Source organism: Babylonia areolata, chromosome 13, assembly GCF_041734735.1.
Source record: "Babylonia areolata isolate BAREFJ2019XMU chromosome 13, ASM4173473v1, whole genome shotgun sequence".
Taxonomy (NCBI): domain Eukaryota; kingdom Metazoa; phylum Mollusca; class Gastropoda; order Neogastropoda; family Buccinidae; genus Babylonia; species Babylonia areolata.
In genome coordinates, this window is record NC_134888.1 from 25967442 (window position 1) to 25992766 (window position 25325).

The 25325-nt window shown below is 41.7% G+C and overlaps 1 protein-coding gene across 1 annotated transcript in view; it reads right to left on the reverse strand.

The window, feature by feature from the left end:
• Positions 1-2279: 2279 nt before the first annotated feature.
• The window catches only part of LOC143289177 (WD repeat-containing protein 36-like), a 32387-nt gene continuing 9341 nt past the window's right edge, over positions 2280-25325 (reverse strand). The window contains exons 9-21 of the mRNA XM_076598103.1: positions 23917-24037; positions 23140-23277; positions 21502-21659; positions 20816-20930; positions 19498-19675; positions 16001-16109; positions 14591-14670; positions 12572-12780; positions 10729-10880; positions 9970-10086; positions 7368-7455; positions 5504-5676; positions 2280-3272 (exon numbers count right to left, since the gene is read on the reverse strand). Coding sequence (XP_076454218.1) covers positions 3120-3272; positions 5504-5676; positions 7368-7455; positions 9970-10086; positions 10729-10880; positions 12572-12780; positions 14591-14670; positions 16001-16109; positions 19498-19675; positions 20816-20930; positions 21502-21659; positions 23140-23277; positions 23917-24037 — 1791 coding nt within the window. The 3' untranslated portion in view covers positions 2280-3119. The remainder of the gene's footprint in view (positions 3273-5503; positions 5677-7367; positions 7456-9969; positions 10087-10728; positions 10881-12571; positions 12781-14590; positions 14671-16000; positions 16110-19497; positions 19676-20815; positions 20931-21501; positions 21660-23139; positions 23278-23916; positions 24038-25325) is intronic.

Sequence of the window (25325 nt, forward strand, 5' to 3'; positions counted from 1 at the left end):
CTGGAAATTCTGTGCTAGAAATTTCCTCTTTTCTGTCACTCTCTTTGTTTCTGCCTTTTTTCTGTCTTCTCTGTCTCCTTTTTCTGCCTTCCGAGTCCATTTCCCTTTCTTTTTTCAAGCAAGCCTCGACATTTTTTTTCTCTTTTTCCGCAGTCTATGATGTACTATCTGTGCTGTTTTGCTCTGGCAATTAGGTAGTGAGATGTAAACACTGGGATGGGCTGCCATTCTGCAGTGTTATTTGCATATGTGGCCTTTTTTTATGCATTTTTTGTTTGGCTTTGAAGTATTGGGGTTTTTTTCTTTCCTTTTTTTCTAATCTGGAGATGATAAATTAAGCAGAATGGCTGGCATCCCCAGCATGGCCTAGTCTTATTTGCCATAATGAGCTAAATGGTTGGGATACTGTGTCATGAACTGTGTTTTGTGAGTTTGTGTTTTTTTGTAAATGTGAGTTTGGTGTTGACACGGTCGAGCATTTGTCTGGTTTGAAAGTCCTGGTATGGCCCTGTGCAGTCAGTTGGATTATAAGCAACAAGAATAATAATCATCTCTGCTGATAGTGAAACTGTAAGGGTTTTTTGTTGTTGTAGAAATTGTTTTCTGTGGCTTACATTTTCACAGATTGTTCATGATGGCCACAATGTTCAGTGACGATCTGTTGCTCTGAACAGATGGAAAGTTGGAGGAGTCATTTATCCGAAGAAAACATGGAAAGAAAGATAAAGAACCTGGAGGCAGTGTGCATTTTGAGGGGGTGTGACATCGTTTTTTTGTTTGAGAGAATGTTCAGAAGAACGAAAAAAAGACAGATTTGAACAGTATTTGTTTGCTTGCTTTCAAGAAGAAAAATGTTTCAAAAAGTGGTCTGCATTGACTGCAAGATAAAAAAAAATTTTTTTTTAAAGTTTTGTGCATTGCTAAGGTTTCTTACAAGACAAAAACCAAGTAGATTGCTCTTATGGAGAACATACTTACATAGTGAGTAGGTTTTGCATTGGCCTTTGCACAAATCAGCGGCGTAGAAAAACTTTTTTTCTTTCTTTTTTTTTTTTGTCTGGAATTGTTATAGATCCTGGGGAGGTTGACAGCTAACTCTCTCCGGACGAAGGAATGCTCCCGCATTCCTACACAAAACGTATTCGGACGAAGGAATGGAATAGCATTCTCCAAAAGTAAAATTCCATCATGCGCTGTACACGTGATTTTGTGATTAGGCAAGCAGAGTGCGCTATTCTGGGTCACTCCACAATCGAACAGTATGATTGGTCAGCCTGGGATGTGTGGCCCGTCTCGCACACACGCTGACAAAGTCACTGACCGGTCGTCTGCTCGCGTGCCAGCCTGGTAGCAAAGCGGGCTCTTCTCAGAATGTTGTGAAGCGAACAAGGCAGTGACGGCAACGTTTTAGTGTTGCCGAAGTACTTGAAATGCTACAAACTGAAGGGTCGGACATTGAAGAGGTGGATGATGACGAAGAAGAAAGTGAATTTAATGCAGAAAGCGAGCATTGATATGGTGATTCGGGGTGAAAAATTGGCAGTATTTTCTACATATGGTATAACTGTAAAAAGAAGATGAGAAATTTGATTTTTTTTATTTTATATATATATGTAATAGCTCAACATGTAATAAACCAGTTCTGAAAGTTTCATTTTCTTACACAGTATTTTATATTTTTTGTAATTTTTTTTCCAAACCCTTACAAATGGGCCGTCTGTGGGGAAAAGCAAGGGAGAAAACTTGTCATCCCGAGTGAGCTAATAATTATTCAAACTCAGGTGAAAGATGAGAGTTCAGGCCTAGAACCATGGGAAAAAGATCCTGCCCTGGAATCTGGATCGTATTGAAAAGTCATCACAGATTGGTTCTTCATGTACATTTAACTGTACTTGCTGAATTGTATCTTGTAAGAGAATGAGGTGACCCATTAAGAGTGTGTGTGCATGTTGCCAGAAAAAAAATCTGTATATTTCTAATTTGGTGGAAATAGAACAATAAACACTGACTTGAGTTGAATCATTAAATTGTGAATAAATGTGAGTATGCATGTTATAAATTGGAAGTGAAATGGTTCATACCATTTACCCAAAACTAAATGAAAGATTTTTTTTCTATGGTACATTTTCACATAATTATGTAAAGGTATTAAACCAATCTAGAATATAAAGCCACAGATTTATCAGCCAAAATAAAATTTACCTGAAGAGAAAAAAAACCCAACTCAGCTGGACACGTTTTTAATTTTCACATGGTTCACAAACACAAGCAAAACATGCTTATCATAGGCAGTCATAATCTTTATTCATACACAAAGAGCATCAACAAACAGTTCAAAAACATTCACCATTAACTGTATGGTATGGTCAGGTATAACCTTTCCTGTTTCCTGTTCCACCAATCATTTTCTTCACCCATCACACTCCTCCTACAACTGGTATAAGGTATCTTGGTATTTGACCAGGGAATAAGCTTCCATGAAAACTCCACGTTCAATTTCATGCCACCAACATCCACACACACTTCTTTCCACTCATGCATTTGCTCACTCATTTAGCCACTCACTCCCTTCTTTCTATCATTGTTTTCAAAAACATACTGTATGTATGAACATAAACATGACAGTGTATACAAGTCTTGTCATGAACAGAAGCAGAAAGTATCCAAGTCATTAACCAAGTAGTTTGGCTCTGATCAGTTGTAGGAAGGTGGCAGAATGGTTAAGATGATTATCTGCCAATACAGTGTCCATGAGGGTCTTGGTTTGAATCCCGGTGTCTCTTTTCTCCTAATTTTGAATGGAAAATTAAACTAGACGTCTAGTCATTTGGATGAGATGACAAATCAAGATCCCGTGTGCAGCAAACACTTGGCGCACTGAAAAAGAACCCACAGCTACAAAGAGTTGTTATCCTGCAAAATTATGTACAAGGAATCTATTATGCTACAGGCCAGGCATCCACCTAGCAGATGTGGTGCAACAGAATTTGTCTGAACGCGGTGACGCCTCCTTGTGAAACTGAAAGTTGGTCAGTTTTAACAACATCACAGCCACAAGCCACTGAACCGTCCTGTGTTTTTGCGAGGGTGAATGTCAAGATGGAAGATGTGTGATGTGTCTAGCCCACTTTGGAAGAGACCATAAACTTCTGGAGGCAGAGGGACTGTCTCATGTCCTGGTCCAGGAAGTCGGCAGCCTGTGTCAGCGATGTGGTGACAGTCTGCATTTTCTCCCTCAGTTCTTTGCTGGTCTGCAGGCCATCCCTGTGAACCTGCACACACACACACACACACAGAGATGAGATTCTAGTGAACTGTACTGAACCAGGTAGGGAGCACGGGGGATGGGGTGGGGGTTAGGGGGCTGCATTAGCTGATGCCCCTGGAGGAGGTAAGGGGGGGAAGACCCCTTAACCCCAAGGCTGCCTATATGACGAGATAACTCGTCAGCGCAAGCATGTACACTTCGCTGCCACAATGACGAGACAGCTCGTCATCAAAATATTCTGACTTTTCCCTGGTTTGCATTGAGTTCGTTGACAAAAATACTGGTAGCTTTAGCTTGGGGAATCTTTCTAGATTCTGTTCATAGCTAGAAACCCCATCTACATCATAAGGCAGTCTTTTATTTGAACGTTTTGTTTGGGTTACTGCCGCAATGTTTGCTTGGCTCCTCTCCTTGCTCGCTCAACAAAATGTCGGACTCCATGCTCAAGACATGTGATCCTGTTGCCCCAAATCAACCAAGATTGCTTCCTTTAGCTGATGCTCAGAAAGAATTGAAGCATAAATTCGAAGGAGAAGACAGTAATGAACTATTATAGGATGGTTTAATAGAAAATAAAGGAGCAATGAATAGACTGGCCAAGATATGACTGTCAGTGAGTGATGCTGACTGTACAGCTGTAGCAGATGACTGAAGGTGACCGAATTATTAGCAGGACACAGTGTGAGCGATTTTCTTGGCACACAGCTAACGCGGTCTGGTGAGAAGTGGATGAAGCGACCATGTGAGGGGGGTGAAGAGGAGAGGGGTAGAGACCGAGGGGGCCTGGCCCCACATCCATATTATCACTTGGAGAAGTCACAATGCACTGTGTATCTGTCTCTTTTTTTTATTTTTTTTTTTTTTTGTGGTTGTTCTAGTATAATTTGTGCGTGTAGGTATTATCCATTTGTCCAGAAAATATGATATTTTAGCGCAAATTACCCGACTAATGTTTGTAATGAACAAGTTGAAAATGTGACAAAAAATAAAATACTGATTTCAAAACAACAGGATGTCACTAAAAATATATAAAATGGGAAAACATCATGTGTTTTGTATTCTTTATTCATTTATCTTTCAGAAAATATATACTTTTATGGGTCTTTCTCCAATAACAAAGAGACAGAATTTTTTGAAACTACATACCCGTTTTTTGAGAAAAAACCCTGGCAAACAGATTTCACTTAAATGTCCTTTTCCTGGCAGCAAAAGGGTTAAACTAATGCTCTTTTAAAAGAGTAGTGTTGACAAGCATACCTATATATATATCACTATTGCAGCATCATCCACTGATGTTTTAGCAAAAAAAGCTTTGATGTCTTTTGCTGTCAACGTTGCAAAGTTCAAGAGGAATGTGTACGAAGGGCTAGACATGGATAGAGATTGAGCGCGAGTATGTGCACCTGCGTGTGTGTGTGCGAGTATGTGTGCATGTCTATGTTTTTGTGCACACCTGTGAGTGTGCGCGCATGCAAGTCTGTGTGTATGTAGGTATATGTGTGTGTCTGTGTGCATGTGTTACAGCGCCTATGAATGTGTATGTGTCTGTGAACATGCACCTGTTTTTAAGTTTGGTGATGCATGTTTGGATGTTGTCGATTCTTTTAAATATCTTGGTATCGAATTTTGTAGAAACGGAATTTTTACAAAGCTAAAAAAATAATTCATGAACAGGCTCAAAAAGCTATGTTTTCGTTACTTCAGTCAGCCAGAAATCAAGATTTACCTTTACATATCGTTCTGGACATGTACCAGTTTATGATTGTTCCTATTTTGTTGTACGGCGCAGAAATATGGGGTTATGAAAATGAAGATATACTTGAAAAATTAGAATTGAAATTTTTGAAACGCTTGTTCAAACTGAACAGGAATACTATGACCCAAATTGTTTATGGAGAAACTGGTATTTATCCAATTAGTGTGTTTGTGAAAATGAGATTAGTTTGATTTTGGACCAGCTTAGTGATATCAAACACAGAAAAATGTTCTGGGAAAATATATTTGATATTACTTGATTTATATCAAAATGGTATTTATTCTTCAAAATGGATGAATTATATCAGACAAATTTTCATAGTAACAGGGTATGACTGTGTTTGGGATGCTCAATTCTTCTAAAATTATGCTCACCTCTGTCACACAAAAAAATAACAGCGCTACCTTCCCCCTCATTTTTACCTTAACGCCAGTAAGTTCCAGCACAGATTACAAGACATGTAAAGCACAGTTTCTGACCTGAAGAAACAATCCCAGATAGCCGTTGAGGACATCAAAGTCCTGATTGGTCTGCAGTCGGTTCAAGATGAAGTCCATGAAAGAGAAGAGTTCTTCCTCCCCTTGCAGGCTGCGAATGTCCGTGTCGATGGCAAAAGCACCCTGGTTTTTCAGTCGTGCCAGAACAGGCTTGTCTGAAAACAGACAACGAATGTTGAAGAAATCTCTGGCATGAAAACAAAACATACTGATCATGGACATGTAGAATAACTTTTCACTCTTTGCAAGAGTTATTGCTCTTGTCTGGTGTTCAATACTTCTCTCTTTGCCTCTTACAGGAAAATCACTGGGATTAAAACAAAACATATGAATATCTGGAAAGTACAGTAACTTTTCACTGTTTGTAAGAGTTATCCTTTTTCTCTGGTGTTCAATCTCTCTCTCTCTTTGCCTCAAACTGGCGAACTGTTGGCGTAAAAACAAAACATATCCATTTCTGGAAAGTACAGTAACTCTTCAATCTGTGTAAGAGTTATCCCTTTTCTCTGGAGTTATCCCTTTTCTCTTTTTCTCTGGGAGTTATCCCTTTTCTCTTTTTCTCTGGGTGTTATCCCTTTTCTCTGATGTTCAATATTTCTTTCTCTTTGCTTCATACAGGCGAACTGTTGGCATAAAAACAAAAACGTATCAATTTCTGTAAAGTACAGTAACTTGTAACACTTTGTAACAGTTATTGCTCTTCTCTGGTGTTCAACACTTCTCTCTCTTTGCCTCATCCATGTTTCTGTTCAAACCAAAATCTGTTCAGTTTCTGGTCATACAACCTCACCATTTCAATTTCATAGCTGGGGTGTAAACATGGGATGTTTGGTAATGTGTCCAAGGTCCTGTGTGGTCTCAGCCAGAATTAAAAAAACACAACAAAAACTACAGCAGGAAAGCTTACAGCGAGGATACAGACCTACTCATGTTTCCAGAACATGGTCAAATACCTCATTAACATGGTCAAATACCTCATTACAGACCTACTCATATTCCCAGAACATGGTCAAATACCTCATTACAGACCTACTCATATTTCCAGAACATGGTCAAATACCTCATTCCAGACTTATTCATATTTCCAGAACATGGTCAAATACCTCATTACAGACTTATTCATATTTCCAGAACATGGTCAAATACCTCATTACTGACCTACTCATATTTCCAGAACATGGTCATACAGCTCAGTCATAGACCAACACATGTTTCCAAAACATGGTCATATAGTACAATTGTAGACATTCATATTTTCAAAACAGTCATATTGCTCAATTACAAACCTACTCATATTTCCAAAACAAAGTCGTATCACTCGGTTATTGACCTACTCATATATCCAAAACATGGGTCATATTGCTCAATTATACACCTGCTCATATTTCCAAAATATGGTCATATCACTCAATTACAGACCTACTCATATATCAAATCATGTTCATATCGCTCAATTACAGACTAAACCATGTTTCTAAAACATTGTCATATATCGCTCAATTATCGACCTACTCATATTTGCAAAACATGGTCACATCACTCAATTATAGACCTAATGTTTCCAATACATGGTCATATCATTCAATTTTTGACCTACTAATATATCCAAAACATGGTCATATCGCTCAATTATAGACCAGCTCATACATCCAAAACATGGTCATGTATCTCTCAATCACAAACGTTCCCAGTGTCATTTAAGCTGTGATGGACAGCTCCTGACCCTTCCAGTTGCCCTGTGTTTTTCCACATGGGGCCATGGACACAAAAGGAGCCACCCACTTTCCCATTCACATGGGTACAAGGAATGCATATTCAGACATTGTGTGGGAGAAAAGTGTCTTACAGTGGCCAGACTCTGAAGCCTGTAACAGCATCCCGGCGAATTCTGAAGGAGCATGCAGGTCAGGAACGATGATTCGTGATGATGGAGCCTGCAAAAAATGATGAAGGCAACGTATCAGTACTAAGAGAACACTGACTGGGGAGTTAAACAACGTCAATAATATCGCTTTGCAAACACAAAATATAGGGCACAGTTTTTACACTTGCAGTTTCTTTTTAATATCCCCTTTCTTCTTACACACACACACACACACACATGCATACACATTCAAATTTCAACCCTAGAGAGCTTACAGCCTCCACAGGTTCCCCTACCATAATGATGCAGAAAAACAAAGAAAATATACTGAATCGACAGCTTTTTCTTCCAAATAGATGTGGGGGCAGCCTGAAATATTGTATGAGTTAGTTGCCTTCGAGACTTGTGCATATGTAGGAACACAAACACCATTTTTATGAATCAAATTTTGATGCTAGGGCAATGCTCAGGCACATGCAATCAAAATTCTTTCTTTCCTCACCACACCCACCCCAACACACCATAATTATACAGGGCTTCCGACTATTGGTTTGCTTAGAGAGTCCACAGGATTCCCACTCAGGCATTTTAGGGAGTCCTCATGTGGTTCTGGCGAGTCCAGTCGCAAGTCAAGAAACCATTCTTTCATCCAAACACATCACACACTGCCTCACAATCAGTTCATACGCACACACAAATACACATTGAATGAGTGAAAGCAGATACACACACACACACTCACAAACACTCTCATTCTGAGAGAAAGAGAGATACACATGCACAGACAGAGAGAGAGAGCGAGATACACATGCACACACACATAAGAGAGACAGAGGGAGAGAGACAGAGATACACAAGCACACACAGACACACACACACATCAGTCCCCCCATCACCCCCCGACACACCCATGCACACAGTGAGAGAGAAAGAGTGAGAGGCACTAGCAAGGACAATTTCTAAAAGTTTGTCAATTCCTGTCACAAACACATTTATTTCCTGGGAGTTGCATCATGACCAGGTTGCACATTTATTTCCCGGGAGTTGCATGATGACCTGGTTGCACATTTATTTCCCTGGAGTTGCATGATGACCTGGTTGCGAATTTCTCACAAGTTCTGCACTTCATTACATGTACGTCTTCGTCGTACTGCAGCCATTTCATTTCTAACTCCCATGAACGCTGATAAGTGCGGCTTTTCTTTTTTGGCGATCCGTGCCCTTTTGAAGCTGGCTGATAGACGTCGGCTGATTCAGAATCAGCCTTTTCATCTTGTTTGTATTTTGGAGCGCCAAGCCATAATAGTGGAGGCATTCTGATTTCGAACTGTGTCACAGAATACTCGACAAATATGGTCGTAAGCGTACTGGAAATGGGCAACAGTATTCTATTAAGGGAGATAAGTCAAAAGTAATTAACTCTACAGTAGTTGCCGATTACGTGAAGATAAGATGCCGACCAATAACAAGTGATCATTCACATTTCGACTGACGCCAATTTTATAGTGCGTCCCGCGGACTCCGTAGCTGAAATTGTAGTGCATCCTCTCTCATTTTAGACAGTCAGAGACACACACACATACGTTAACAGAAGCCCTGATTATAATCTTGGAAAAAAAAGAGAGGATCATTAGTATTCTGAAAGAACTGAATGGCTGGCAATGAAATAATGAATTTCCATTTCCTTTAAGACATTAAAAGCATGTGGATTGAACCATGTATGTTACATTACTTCTGGCTGAGAAAAAAAATTAAAAGTAAAGGCAGCAGACGCCTGACCTAAACACAGACCTAACATGCTAGACAAGCCTCGAGAGTCTTACCATTGCAATGAAGGAAATGTGGAGCAAAAAAACAACAACAAAAAAAAAACAACACAAAATATATATATATATATATATATATACTTTTTTATGATAATAAAAACAACCACAATAATCAAACTAACCAAACCTCTCGAAATGAAACAACTAAGATGCTAGAAGAGTAATGGATCAAACAATAACAAAGAGTGGTAACTCTCTCCATTTACAAGGTACACAACTTCAAGTCAAGACTGCTTATGCTACTGATTCAGCTAGCACACACATAAATAAAAGGTACACTGGAAACAATCCCAGACACTTCTTCAAAAGGAAGCGCTGAGCTTGTCTTTTCATGGACCGTTTGACATGTGCACACTGCAGAAATGACAAAAGAAATACGCAATAACAAATTAGCTTATGGAAAGAGTTTCCACTACTTATTGTTGTTTAACACACTCAGTACGGCCAGTCCTCTCTTCTCCTCTACACAGACCCATTGGATGTCCATTGGGTGTCTGAATGACCCAACCTTTAGCTTCCGTCGTCAAAATTGTGGTATTCTTTGTCAACATTCACCTCTTCAGTATAAGAGCCTTCCGCTTGCAATATTTTGATGATGGTATTTAGGGTGAAACGCTGTTAACGTTGTCTCTTTCGCCGTTCGTATGGAGAGAGTTAATCAAACCTCTAGTGCACCTCAATATCATGAGCTGTCTCTGTCCTCTTCTCCTCACCACTCATCCCCAGAAAGTCACACACACACATAGAGATCCACTCACCTCCTCGTCTTTGTCTTCTGTTGGTACAGCGAAGGTAGGCGTCAAACCAGCGACGGTGGGTAAGAAGAAGGGGGCAGACTTTGGCACCTTTGGTGGCTCTTTGGGCTTGTTGCGCATCTGGGACAGGCCAACAGTGAAATTATTTGTGGGTGATATTCACTCACCACTTGGCTGCTCTCCACCATACTTGAATACACATTCGGTAATGCGTAATAAAGTTACATGAACTTCAAAATTAAAAATTCCCTTTAAAAGAATTACATTAATGCGTTTGTCAATTTGTATATAACAAGTTAGAGTATGAGTTTCTCCCTCACATCAGTAAGTGTATGCGCACGCAAACACACACATCTGATTTTATCCTTTCACTCCATTAGAGTTATGGAGCATAACAAAACACACAGCAAACACTTTCAACATGTGTACACACACACCCTCAAGCAAATACATATCTCTCACACACACACCCTCACACACACACACACACCCTCACACACACACACACACGCACACACACCCTCACACACACACACACCCTCACACACACACACACCCTCACACACACACACACACAGCCTCACACACACACACCCTCATACACACAAACACACACACCCTCACACACACACACACCCTCACACACACAAACACACACCCTCACACACACGCACACACCCTCACACACACACACACACACACACCCTCACACACACACACACACCCTCACACACACACACACACACACAGGACACTACTCACCTTGATGACCTCCAAATGGAGCAGGTTGAGCCAGCGGGATGTGGGCAGGAGGGACAGCGTCACCAGCTCATCACTGATCTGATCAGGAGTTTTGAACTCTGACTGCTCGTACTCCACTATCTCTTCATCTTCAGGCGTGCTCTCTTCATCCTCTGGATCATCAGCAAAGAGGAACAGAATACAGTACGTCCATAATTGTAAGCTTTATAAAAAAAAGAAAATAAAAAAAAGTTTAAACAGCAAATATTTACAGAGTGAAATAAGGGGGGGGGGGACTAGTAATAATAAATAAGGTGTTTTAAATATAAAAACCCCAACATATTTACAGTGTTAATTAGGGAGGAATAGTAATAATAAATAAAGTTGTCCCACCCCCATATGATGTTTACGGGAGTGAGGCTAACTGAAGCCCCCCCACTCAATTCATTTATTTTTCTTTGTTTTGTTTCTCCCATCTTCCAACACTGAATGAAAAGGCATAAAAATCAATGAACAACAAAAACAACAACAACAACAACACACATTTACACACACACACACACACACACCACACACCTACTGCCATGTTATCCATGACAGGCATGCTCACACACAGAGACACACACTACACACAACACATATGACACACAACACACACACTACACACACACACACACCTATTGCCATGTTGGCTGTGACAGGCATGCTCACACACTGAGACACACACTGCACGCAACACATATGACATACACACACACACACACACCACACACCTACTGCCATGTTATCCATGACAGGCATGCTCACACACAGAGACACACACTACACACAACACATATGACACACAACACACACAAACACACACACACCTATTGCCATGTTGGCTGTGACAGGAATGCTCACACACAGAGACACACACTACACACAACACATATGACACACAACACACACACTACACACACACCTATTGCCATGCTGGCTGTGACAGGCATGCTCACACACAGAGACACACACTACACACAACACACACACACAAACACACGCACACCTATTGCCATGTTATCCATGACAGGCATGCTCACACACAGAGACACACACAACACACAACACATATGGCACACAACACACACACTACAGTACACACACACACCACACACCTACTGCCATGTTATCCATGAAAGGCATGCTCACAGACAGAGACACACACTACACACAACACATATGACACACAACACACAAACACACACACACCTATTGCCATGTTGGCTGTGGCAGGCATGCTCACACACAGAGACACACACTACACACAACACATATGACACACAACACACACACTTCACACACACACCTACTGCCATGGTATCCATGACAGGCATGCTCACACACAGAGACACACACTACACACAACACATATGACACACAACACACACACACAAACACACGCACACCTATTGCCATGTTATCCATGACAGGCATGCTGACACACAGAGACACACACAACACACAACACGTATGACACACAACACACACACTACAGTACACACACCACCACACACCTACTGCCATGTTATCCATGACAGGCATGCTCACACACAGAGACACACACTACACACAACACATATGACACACAACACACACTTCACACACACACACCTACTGCCATGGTATCCATGACAGGCATGCTCACACACAGAGACACACACTACACACAACACATATGACACACAACACACACACACTACACACACACACACACCTATTGCCATGTTGGCTGTGGCAGGCATGCTCACACACACAACACAACACAAACACACACCACACACACACAAACACCCTCCGCCCCTCGAACCCTTCCCCCACACACCTGTCACCATGTTGGCGGTGGCAGGCATGGTGATGGTCTTGGGCACATAGTCGTCAGGTAAGGGCTGCAGGGCCACAAAGGTGTAAAGAGTCTGGTTGGCCCACAGGTAGACGCCCAGGTCGCCCACGTGACAGGTGGCCAAGAAGTCCCCAGTGGGAGACATGCTCAGCGAGGTCACCGGGCACTCCACCGTGAAACAGTCGATCAGTCTGCAACACACAACATTTCATCACTTTCACTTTCAAGGAGGCGTCAACATCATGCCCGACAGATCCATGTGATACATTATCACACCACAACTGCTTACAAAATAACACACACACACACACACAAAATCAAATCACCAGCCACTGTGGCGATGTGGTTAGCATCGCAGACTAATGGCTAGGAGGATGCGGGTTCAAATCCCAGCGGGGGTGGGTTTTTCAGAGTGTGTTATAGGCTTAAATGGGAAAACTGGAACCACACAGTCGAGTTTCATCCCCTTCATGGATGCGACATTGGGTGTGTTGCTCTAATTTCCTAAACAACTCTGCAAGTGTCTGTATCTCTCGGGCCTGGTTGACGCCGGGATATCATTATGACAGGAAGTGTAGAGCACAGCCTTGTCATGTAGTCCCTAACGTAAATGGACCTCCACAGCAGTATCATCATCATTATCCTAATCATCAATATAAAAAAATTAGATTAAATCATGTGGCCTTTCATGCCCTGCTCTCATGGTGACCTCAATTTCGATACCACTTCACTTCAGCGCTTGGTGTGAGTCCTGTCTGTGTCTTCAGTGTTGGCAGATTCATGGGGGGCCGCTGTTGGAGGGATGTGGTGGCTGTCTCTACTCTAGTCTGGTTCCACAACTGAGCCATTACTATCATCAGTACGAAGTATGTTAAATCAGAACAGGCACTACTGAACACCACCCAAGTGACTCAGCAGCAGTGCAGGGTCTCCTCTGGTGTGTGGTCTCCTGGAGACCTAACATGGATGGTTACCTGTGGACTGTGAGCACTGGGACAGCGGCAGACGAACTTGGGTGTGGCTGTGTATGGGGGACTGGGAATGAGTGGCGTGGCAGTAATGCCACTGAAACGGTGCATATGATGGGGCAGCGAAAAAAGAAAAACAACAAAAAAAAGTATCATCACTTTTAAGGAAGCTTCAATGTGTGCCTGTGCCGACTGATCCATGTGATACATTATCACACCACCACTGCTTACGAAACAAACAACAACAAAAATCAAAACTTCATACATACCCCTCTCCTCCTACCCCCCCAAAACACTTTTTAAATCCTTAACTGCTCCAGTATTTAAAAATGTATCCTTGGACGGAATTTTCTGTCTGCAACATTGTAAGAATTTTCCTATTGCAAAATCATTTTCATGTGGGCACTGTCATAACTGCATAATATGTCATTTTTCCTTTCTGTTTCATAAAAGTATAGGTTATGTGTACTTTCCTTCTGTGGTTGTGAATGCTAGAATTTATGATCATTATTTTTTTTTTCATTACACTTCGTCACCAAAGCATCCCTTGGCAAGCTGTTGTCACTGAGCATAAAACACAGAGCATAAGTACAGGTTGAAAAAGTACCCCAATACACATCACAAATAAGTCAAGGAATGTACATAAGTATTCTGTACAGGAGTGTTGATACTGTTTCTCGTTCCCGGTGTTGAGCATGAAATTCATCATCACTTGACACGCTTTCTCCTCAGCAAAGCTAGAATTATCCTCGCATTTTCGATCTGAATACAGAACTCTTCTGCAACACTTGATTGCCAAGGGTTCTTTTTCTGTGCACCAAGTGTATGCTGCACACAGGACCTCAATTTATTGTCTCTTCCAAATGACTAAAAGCTCGATTTGATTCTCCAGTCAAACTTGGGAGAAAAGGCGAGAGCGGGATTCGAACCCAGACCCCCACGGACTCTGTATTCGCAGATGAGCGTCTTAGCCATACTGCCACCTTCCTCCACAGAGATGTAGATCGACGAAATGTAAAGACAGCGTCCTCACCTGCCATGCACCAGACTCCACGTTCGCACTGTGCTGTCCATGGAGGAGGTGATCAGCCAGCGTCCATCCCCACTGAAACTCTGACACACAGACAGTCTGCTTGTGTTACTGCATAAGTACACCTGTGTGAGTGTGTGTGTGTGAGAGTGTGAGTGTGTGTGTGTGTGTGTGTGCCTGCGTGAATGTAGTGTGTGTGTGTGTGTTTGTTTTTTGTGTGTGCATGTGTGAAAATATATAAAAAAAACAACTTCCAGTTTGTCTTTCTATCACCACAAGCTACATATAGAGTCATTAGCCTGTCTAGAATGAATGGAAAACACTGACCAGGTGATATCATGTATTGTGTTGATGAGTAAGTCAATCACTTTTTTTTCCCCTCTTTTTTTTTTTTTTTTTTTTTTTGCAACAGACACACACATCCACACATAAAAACAGTACATTAAAACTCATTCCCACAAGCTTCTATCAAAATTCAGTGAACCAATACTTCCCCCTCCCCCAACAAACAGACACATTTATGCATCTAAAAATCAATTAATCAATACTTTCTGCTCAACCCACACCCCACTCCTTGAAAGAAAAAATCAATCAATCAATCAATCAATACTTTCTGCTCAACCCACACCCCATGCCTTCAAAGAAAAAATCAATCAATCAATACTTTCTGCTCAACCCCCTCAACCCCACCCCCCTCCTTGAAAGAAAAAATCAGTATCAGTATCAGTATCAGTAGCTCAAGGAGGCGTCACTGCATTCGGACAAAACCATATACGCTACACCACATCTGCCAAACAGATGCCTGACCAGCATCGTAACCCAACGCGCTTAGTCAGGCCTTGAGAAAAAAAAAGAAAAAAAAAAGGTGAATAAATAATAGATAAGCTTACATAAATAAATAAATAAATAAATCAACCAATATTTTCTGCTCAACCCACACCCCCCTCTTTGAACGGAAAAAATCAATCAATACTTTTTTGTTCAACCTACACCCCATGCCTTGAAAGAAAAAAAATCAATCAATCAATCAATTAATCAATACTTTTTTGTTCAACCTTCACCCCATGCCTTGAAAGAAAAAGCAATCAATCAATCAATACTTTTTTGTTCAACCTATACCCCATGCCTTGAAGGAAAAAAAAAATCAATCAATCAATCCTTTTCTGTTCAACCTACACCCAATGCAAGAAAAAAAAAATCAATTAATCAATACTTTTCTGTTCAACCTATACCCAATGCCTTGAAGGAAAGAGTGGTCATGAGAAAGAATGGTCATGAATGATTTTCTTTCATGTAAAGCGCCCTGAGCTCTTAGAGAGAAAGGGCACCGTAAAAATGTACATTATTATATTATCATATTATAACCACAACGTCAAGCATTCCCTGAAGTACAGGCAGGAAGAGTTGTCTCACCATGTCGGTGATGCTGTTGCTGTGTCCCCGGAAGACGCGCACGACGCGAAGCGTGTCCAAGTCCAACACAGACACTGTGAAGTCAGCCAGCTGGCACGCCAACATGTTGCTGGTGACACAGCACACCACCGTGAAAACACACCATCACTGACATTGTCACAAACAAACATTCTCTGTGTGTGTGCGTCTGTGTGTGTGTGTGTGCGTGTGTGCACGAGTGTGTCTGTATTGAATGCAAATTCTGTTAATGTAGACCCACTCATTATATGATATGATATGATACGATGTGGATACTTATACAGCACCTATCCTCAGTCAGAGACCATGCTCAAAGTGCTTTACAAACCCGGAGTCATTTACACAATAAGCTGCGTACCTGGGTACAGCTGACAGTAAGCTGGTTTGGGTCCTCACCATTTGTTTCCTATGTCATTCAGTCAGGTTAAGTCACAAACACACACACACACACATACACTCACACAGTCGTGTAACATTTTAGATGTATAACAGTTTTGTTTATTTACCCTGTCATGTTGGCAGCCATATTCCAAACACTGACATGGATTACATGATCTAGTCATTCGGATGAGACTATAAACCAACGTTCTGTGTGCAGCATGCACTTGGCGCATGTAAAAGGACCCACGGCAAAAAAAGGGTTGTCCTGCCAAAATTCTGCAGAAAAATTCACGTTGATAGGAAAAACAAATAAAACTGCATGCAGGAAAAAATACAAAAAAATGGGTGGTGCTGTAGTGTAGCGACGCGCTCTCCCTGGGGAGAGTAGCCCGAATTTCACACAGAAAAATATGTTGTGATAACAAGAAACACAAATACAAATACATATAAGTATCCAGATCAATCAATCTTCATATGACAGACAATAGGTGCTGTATATGTATCCAGATAAATCAGTCTTCACACGACAGACGATAGGCGCTATATATGTATCCAGATAAATCAGTCTTCACATGACAGATAGGCACTATATATGTATCCAGATAAATCAGTCTTCACATGACAGACGATAGGCGCTATATATGTATCCAAATAAATCAGTCTTCACATGACAGACGATAGGCACTATATATGTATCCAGATAAATCAGTCTTCACATGACAGATAGGCGCTATATATGTATCCAGATAAATCAGTCTTCACATGACAGATAGGCGCTATATATGTATCCAGATAAATCAGTCTTCACATGACAGACAATAGGCGCTATATATGTATCCAGATAAATCAGTCTTCACATGACAGATAGGCGCTATATATGTATCCAGATAAATCAGTCTTCACATGACAGATAGGCGCTACATACGTATCCAGATAAATCAGTCTTCACAGGACAGACAATGGGCACTACATACGTATCCAGATAAATCAGTCTTCACAGGACAGACAATGGGCACTATAAATGTATCCAGATAAATCAGTCTTCACATGACAGACGATAGGTGATATATATGTATCTAAATAAATCAGTCTTCACATGACAGACGATAGGTGCTATATATGTATCCACATAAATCAGTCTTCACATGACAGATAGGCGCTATATATGTATCCTGATAAATCAGTCTTCACATGACAGACGATAGGTGATATATATATATCCAAATAAATCAGTCTTCACATGACAGACGATAGGTGATATATATGCATCCAAATAAATCAGTTTTCACATGACAGACGATAGGTGATATATATGTATCCAGATAAATCAGTCTTCACATGACAGATAGGCGCTATATATGTATCCTGATAAATCAGTCTTCACATGACAGACGATAGGCGCTATATATGTATCCAAATAAATCAGTCTTCACATGACAGACAATAGGTGCTGTATATGTATCCAGATAAATCAGTCTTCACACGACAGACGATAGGCGCTATATATGTATCCAGATAAATCAGTCTTCACATGACAGATAGGCACTATATATGTATCCAGATAAATCAGTCTTCACATGGCAGATAGGCGCTACATATGTATCCAGATAAATCAGTCTTCACAGGACAGACAATGGGCACTATAAATGTATCCAGATAAATCAGTCTTCACATGACAGATAATGGGCACTATAAACGTATCCAGATAAATCAGTTTTCACAGGACAGATAATGGGCACTATAAATGTATCCAGATAAATCAGTCTTCACATGACAGACGATAGGTGATATAAATGTATCCAGATAAATCAGTCTTCACATGACAGACGATAGGTGATATAAATGTATCCAGATAAATCAGTCTTCACATGACAGACGATAGGCGCTATATATGTATCCAGAATAATCAGTCTTCACATGACAGATTGGCGCTATATACGTATCCAGATAAATCAGTCTTCACATGACAGACGATAGGCGCTATATATGTATCGAGATAAATCAGTCTTCACATGACAGACAATAGGCACTATATATGTATCCAGATAAATCAGCCTTCACATGACAGACGATAGGCACTATATATGTATCCAGATAAATCAATCTGCACAGATAGGCACTATATATGTATCCAGATAAATCAGTTTTCACATGACAGACAATAGGCGCTATATATGTATCCAGATAAATCAGTCTTCACATGACAGACGATAGGCACTATATATGTATCCAGATAAATCAGTCTTCACATGACAGATAGGCGCTACATATGTATCCAGATAAATCAGTCTTCACATGGCAGATAGGCGCTACATATGTATCCAGATAAATCAGTCTTCACAGGACAGACAATGGGCACTATATATGTATCCAGATAAATCAGTCTTCACAGGACAGACAATGGGCACTATATATGTATCCAGATAAATCAGTCTTCACATGACAGACGATAGGTGATATATATGTATCCAAATAAATCAGTCTTCACATGACAGACGATAGGTGATATATATGTATCCAAATAAATCAGTCTTCACATGACAGATGACAGGCGCTATATATGTATCCAGATCAATCAGTCTTCACATGACATACAGGCGCTATATATGTATCCAGATAAATCAGTCTTCACATGACAGATTGGCGCTATATACGTATCCAAATAAATCAGTCTTCACATGACAGACGATAGGCGCTATATATGTATCCAGATAAATCAGTCTTCACATGACAGATAGGCACTATATACGTATCCAGATAAATCAGTTTTCACATGACAGACAATAGGCGCTATATATGTATCCAGATAAATCAGTCTTCACATGACAGATAGGCACTGTATATGTATCCAGATAAATCAATCTTCACCTGATCGAGGATAGGCGCTATATACGTATCCAGATCACATTGAAGCAACACACGAAAACAGATAACATTGAGATTCTTTTCATAAGAATCAAATCATGGTTGGCTACAAGTGTCAACTCAACAGAAAAAAACTAAAACCAACAACTAATATGAAAACTGAATACCGAAACAGTAACCAAAACGCATGCGACGTTATACCATAACAACTGTAATGCTTTGACCTCTCTCACCTGTCTCTGTGCAGCAGTATCCGACAGATGTGGTCGGTCAATTTGATCTCCTTCAGCAGGACGCGGGCCTTGCTCCGGGACCCAAAGTGCCAGACCTTGACAGTGCAGTCCCCTCCAGCACTGATCAGCAGAACGTTGCAGGCGTCAAAGGCCACGCCCTCCACCCCACTGCTATGTGCTGCAAACAACATCACACAACGTCAAAGGCCACGCCCTCCACCCCACTGCTATGTGCTGCACACAACAACACACAACGTCAAAGGCCACGCCCTCCACCCCACTGCTATGTGCTGCACACAACAACACACAACGTCAAAGGCCACACCCTCCACCCCACTATGTGCTGCACACAACAACACAAAATGTCAAAGGCCACGCCCTCCACCCCACTGCAATGTGCTGCACACAACAACACACAACGTCAAAGGCCACGCCCTCCACCCAACTGCTGTGTGCTGCACACAATACACAACATCAAAGGCCACACCCTCCACCCCACTGCTATGTGCTGCAAGCAACAACACACAATGTCAAAGGCCACGCCCTCCACCCCACTGCTATGTGCTGCACACAACAACACACAAACACCACATATTTGTTATTATTTATTATTATCATTATTATCATCATCATCATTAGCAGTAGTAGTAGAATGATTATCATCATTATTCATTATTATCATTATGAAAAGTATTAGAATTATCATTATTAATAACAGTTGTGGTAGTAGTAACAATATTATTACTATTATTATTATCACTATTATCATCATCATTATCATTATATCAGTACCATCATCATTATTAACAGCAGCAGCAGCATTATCATCAATGTGATTATCATCATTGTACTATCATTATCATCATCACTGCTATTGCTTTTTGCTCAGATGACCACATGGCTCAGATGACCACTCAGATGAACCCAGCACTCTCATTTTGCTCAGATGAGCACATGGCTCAGATGACCACTCAGGTGAACCCTAACCCTCATTTTGCTCAGATGAGCACACGGCTCAGATGACTACTCAGATGGACCCAGCACCCTCATTTTGCTCAGATGAACACATGGCTCAGATGACTAATCAGATGACAGACTAATCAGATGACAACACGGCTCAGATGACCACATGGCTCAGATGACCACTCAGATGGACCCAGCACCCTCATTTTGAAAGCACAAGAATTTAACCACTCATCTGTTGCACCTGTCATCACTCTTGAATAAAACTGTCGTCGTGTTGTGAGTGCCTGTGTACTAGTGACCACTCCCCAACAGCTGGCAGTGTCCGGCATGCCCACAACATCCACCAACTCACCCACAGGTGTGCCAAACGACCCTCTGTGTTTCCCTGACTGCAGGTTGTAGACGTCCAAATGGCCAGAACTGTAGCCAATGGCAACATAGTTGCCGCAAGGTGATATGTCCACAGCCTGTTGACAAGAAATGCTTCACAGTCAATAATCCACTCTTAAAACATTTTTCACCCCCACAACCCCCCCAAAAAGAGACAAAACATTGGTTTGAAATAATACTGTTCCATCAACTGTTGACAATATCATAAACGTCTCCTGATCAGACCGCTCATGTAAACTGTGTTTGCTGCATGTCACTTTTGGTCAGTACCAGGATTTTTTTTTCTCTTCAAAGCTGGCTTTGGTGGTAAGGCAAAGTAGCATGGTGGATACTTTCACGCGTGCCCACAGACACACGCACACGCAATTCAACACAACACACACAAAGCTCAACACAACACACACACAACACACACAAAACCACACGCACACACAAGACAACACAACAAACACAAAACCACATGCACACACAACACACACACAAAACCACACACACAGACAACACAACACACACAAAACCACACACACACACACAACACAACACACACAAAACCACAGACTACAGAAGTGAAGTGAAGTGATGACTACAGAAGTGAAGTGAAGACTACAGAAGTGAAGTGAAGTGAAGACTACAGAAGTGGGTCAGTACCTGAGCGGTGGTGTGGCGATGCTGACTGCCGTGGTGGAAGCGCTGACTGTCCAGCTTGAACTGCCCCATGGTTCCCTTCATCGTGCTCCACGTGGTCGCCATGCGCAGGCCCCTGTGGACCGCCACCACGCTGTCCCAGTCACTCTCCCGGTTCGATTCTGTCACCAGGAAGGAGGAAGGGACCAGAATGGTTAAGACACTCAGCTGCCAACATAGTCCATGCCTAGCAGATGTGGTGTAGCGTTTATGGATTTGTCCGAATGCAATGATGCCTCCTTCAGAGACTGAAACTGAAACTTAATAATAATAATAATAATAATAATGGATACTTATATAGCACACTATCCTGAAATCTGCTCTAGGAGCTTACAAAAACGCTTTTGTTAACATAAAACATTACATCTATGTTACATACACACACCAAAATGTGACCAAACACACACACACACACACACTGCATACATACATTTTAACCTGTCACCAGGTTAGAAATGGGGTCAACAGAGCATTTCATCAACTTGCAATCAATGTTGCTGTACAGAACCTGTGCATCACTTTCAAACACTGCAATCACAACATCTGCACATTGCTTGCATACATTTGCTTCCCCAGTTTCCCTCTCATCTGCTATCTCCCTTCTCCGCATTCACTCACTCTCTTTTTCTCCTCTCACACATCCCTCTCTACTTAAACTTAGTCTCTTTATGTCATCTGGCAATATTTATGACATTTACAATTTTTCCCTTGTTTTTATACAGGGCATTCAAGCTTAGAAGAGTGGCTACTTTGGAAAATGAATGTAATTAACGTTTTGCTATCACTGTTCATGTTCAGATGTTGTTTCACTGAGTTACATCATGTTCACTTGGAGCTGAGGCCTAATGTGAATAAACCATTCCCAAATTACCATTCTCTCTCTCTTTCTCTTACTCCATGTATGCAAGCTACAAAAATGTAAACATTCCCTGTACACAGAACATGTCATCACTCATGCTATGGGCCAGAGGCCTGACATTACAATATTTCAAACTCTGACTTACTCTCTTTCTCTTACTCCCATGCACTCACTCTCACCTCTCTTCATCCATCATCACCCTCCTCCATACTCCCCCCCGACCCTCCTCCTCTCTGTTTCCATTTGTATTTGTATTTCTTTTTATCACAACAGATTTCTCTGTGTGAAATTTGGGCTGCTCTCCCCACGGAGAGCGCGTCACTACACTACAGCGCCACCCATTTTTTTGGTATTTTTTCCTGCATGCAGTTTTATTTGTTTTTCTATCGATGTGGATTTTTCTACAGAATTTTGCCAGGAACAACCCTTTTGTTGCCGTGGGTTCTTTTACATGCGCTAAGTGCACAGGACCTCGGTTTATCATCTCATCCGAATGACTAGCGTCCAGACCACCACTCAAGGTCTAGTGGAGGGGGAGAAAATATCGGCGGCTGAACCGTGATTCGAACCGGCGCGCTCAGATTCTCTCGCTTCCTGGGCGGGCGCGTTACCTCTAGGCTAGCACTCCATCTCTCAGAGTCTGACAGTCCTTCCACCCTCTCCCTCACTCCATTCTTACTTTTCTGTTGTTCACACTGTCCACGTGGACAAACCCACACTAGGCACGTTCTCAGACGACTCACCGGCGGCAAAGACTGTGACGGGCGGCATTTTCTGCAGGTCCCTCTTCTCCTTGGTGTGCTTGTTGAAGTAGGCTCTGCCTAGACACTTGTTGTGCTTGTCGTGTATTGTGGAAAACAGGTGAAATCTGCTGTCCTGCCCTGCACACCAAGCAAAACACATGGAGGAGGAGGGAGAAGGAAGAGGGAGGAGGAGGAGGAGCGGAGGAGGAGGAGGAGGGGGGAAGGGAGGAGGAGGGAGAAGGAAGAGGGAGGAGGAGGAGCGGAGGAGGAGGAGGGGGGGAGGAAGGAGGAGGAGAGGGAGGAGGAGGAGGAGGGAGGAGGAAGAAGGAGGGGAGGAAAGAGGAGGGGGAGGAGGAACACTAGAGGAAAAATAAGCTAACATCCTACATCAACTGTAAACTTTTTTTTTCTCACGACAACACAACAGTGGAATACAGTATTCATGAACAATCTACAATCAGTTGAAATGTAGAATTAAAGGCATTCTATGAAGCAGCTAGGAATCCTGTCAATTCACCACACAGAACAATTCAAAACACACTTTTTAATGAAGACATGTTACATCCTAGCAACTCAAAATTAAAGATCTTCTAACAGGTCATACTGTACTGGACCGCAAGATTTCAACTCCAACACTTAACACATCACTATTCAGCCGCAGGCAGCGCTGTACCAGGAAGGCAGACATGAACTAGGATTTATCCATGGTCAACACTGACTGACAGAGATCCATGATGATTCTCATACTGTACCTGGATGTACTCCAGTACTATTTACCTGCACAGAGGATGCTACGACCATCATTGCCATAGTGGCGCAGGAAGTTGGGTGGTTCACTGTGACCTTCACGCATCCGCAATAAACGCACCCCTCCATCTGCTTGGTCAAAAATCCAGACCTGTCAACACCAATTTCACCAATGTATTTTGCACAAAAAACACACACAAAAAGAAAAAAAATAGCCAGCACTCAGTCTGCACAAGTCAGCACTCAGTCTGCACAAAAGTCAGCACTCAGTGTGCGTCAGCACTCAGTCTGCACTAGTCAGCACTCAGTCTGCACAAAAGTCAGCATTCAGTCTGCACAAAAGTCAGCACTCAGTCTACAAAAGTCAGCACTCAATCTGCACAAAAGTCAGCACTCAGTCTGCACAAAAGTCAGCATTCAGCACTCAGTCTACAAAAGTCAGCACTCAATCTGCACAAAAGTCAGCACTCAGTCTGCACAAAAGTCAGCACTCAGTCTGCACAAAAGTCAGCATTCAGTTTCCACAAAAAGTCAGCATTCAGCTTGCAAGAGTCAACACAAAGTTTGCACAAAAGTCAGCATTCGGTTTGTACAAAAGTCAGCACTAAGAAAAAAAAAGAAAAAAGTCAGCACAAAGTTTGCACAAAAGTCAGCACTAAGTTTGCAAAAGAGTCCACATTCAGTCTGCAAAATAGTCTGCATTCAGTCTGTAAAAGACTCCTCATTCAGTCTGCAAAAGATTCAGCATTCAGTTTGACCAAAAGTCAGCATTCAGTTTGCAAAGGAGTCAACACACAGTTTGCACAAACGTCCGCATTCAGTTTGCACAAAAGTCAGCATTCAGTTTGTACAAAAGTCAGCACTAAGTTTGCACAAAAGTCAGCATTCGGTTTGTACAAAAGTCAGCACTAAGTTTGCACAAAAATCAGCACTAAGTCTGCGAAAGAGTCCACATTCAGTCTGCAAAATAGTCTGCATTCAGTCTGTAAAAGACTCCTCATTCAGTTTGCAAAAGACTCAGCATTCAGTCTGACCAAAAGTCAGCATTCAGTTTGCAATAGTCAACACAAAGTTTGCACAAACTTCAGCATTCAGTTTGCACAAAAGTCAGCATTCAGATTAAACAAAAGTCAGCACTCAATTTGCACAAAATATAATGATCAGTTTGCACAGCACTCAGTTTGCACAAAAGTCAGCATTCAGTTTGCACAAAAGTCAGCACTCACTTTTACACCAGGCGAAATTAACACATGAAAATACCGTATCAATGATGATGCAATGTTTTGAGTATAAGACCCTTAAAAAGCCAGGAATAGCATCGATCACTGAAATTAGCAGGTACTGGGATCAAAACTTGCCTTGGATCATCAGAAAGCACCAACCATGAACATGAATGGTTTGTTTGAGTCCAGGAATGAACAAGCAATGCTATGGTCAAC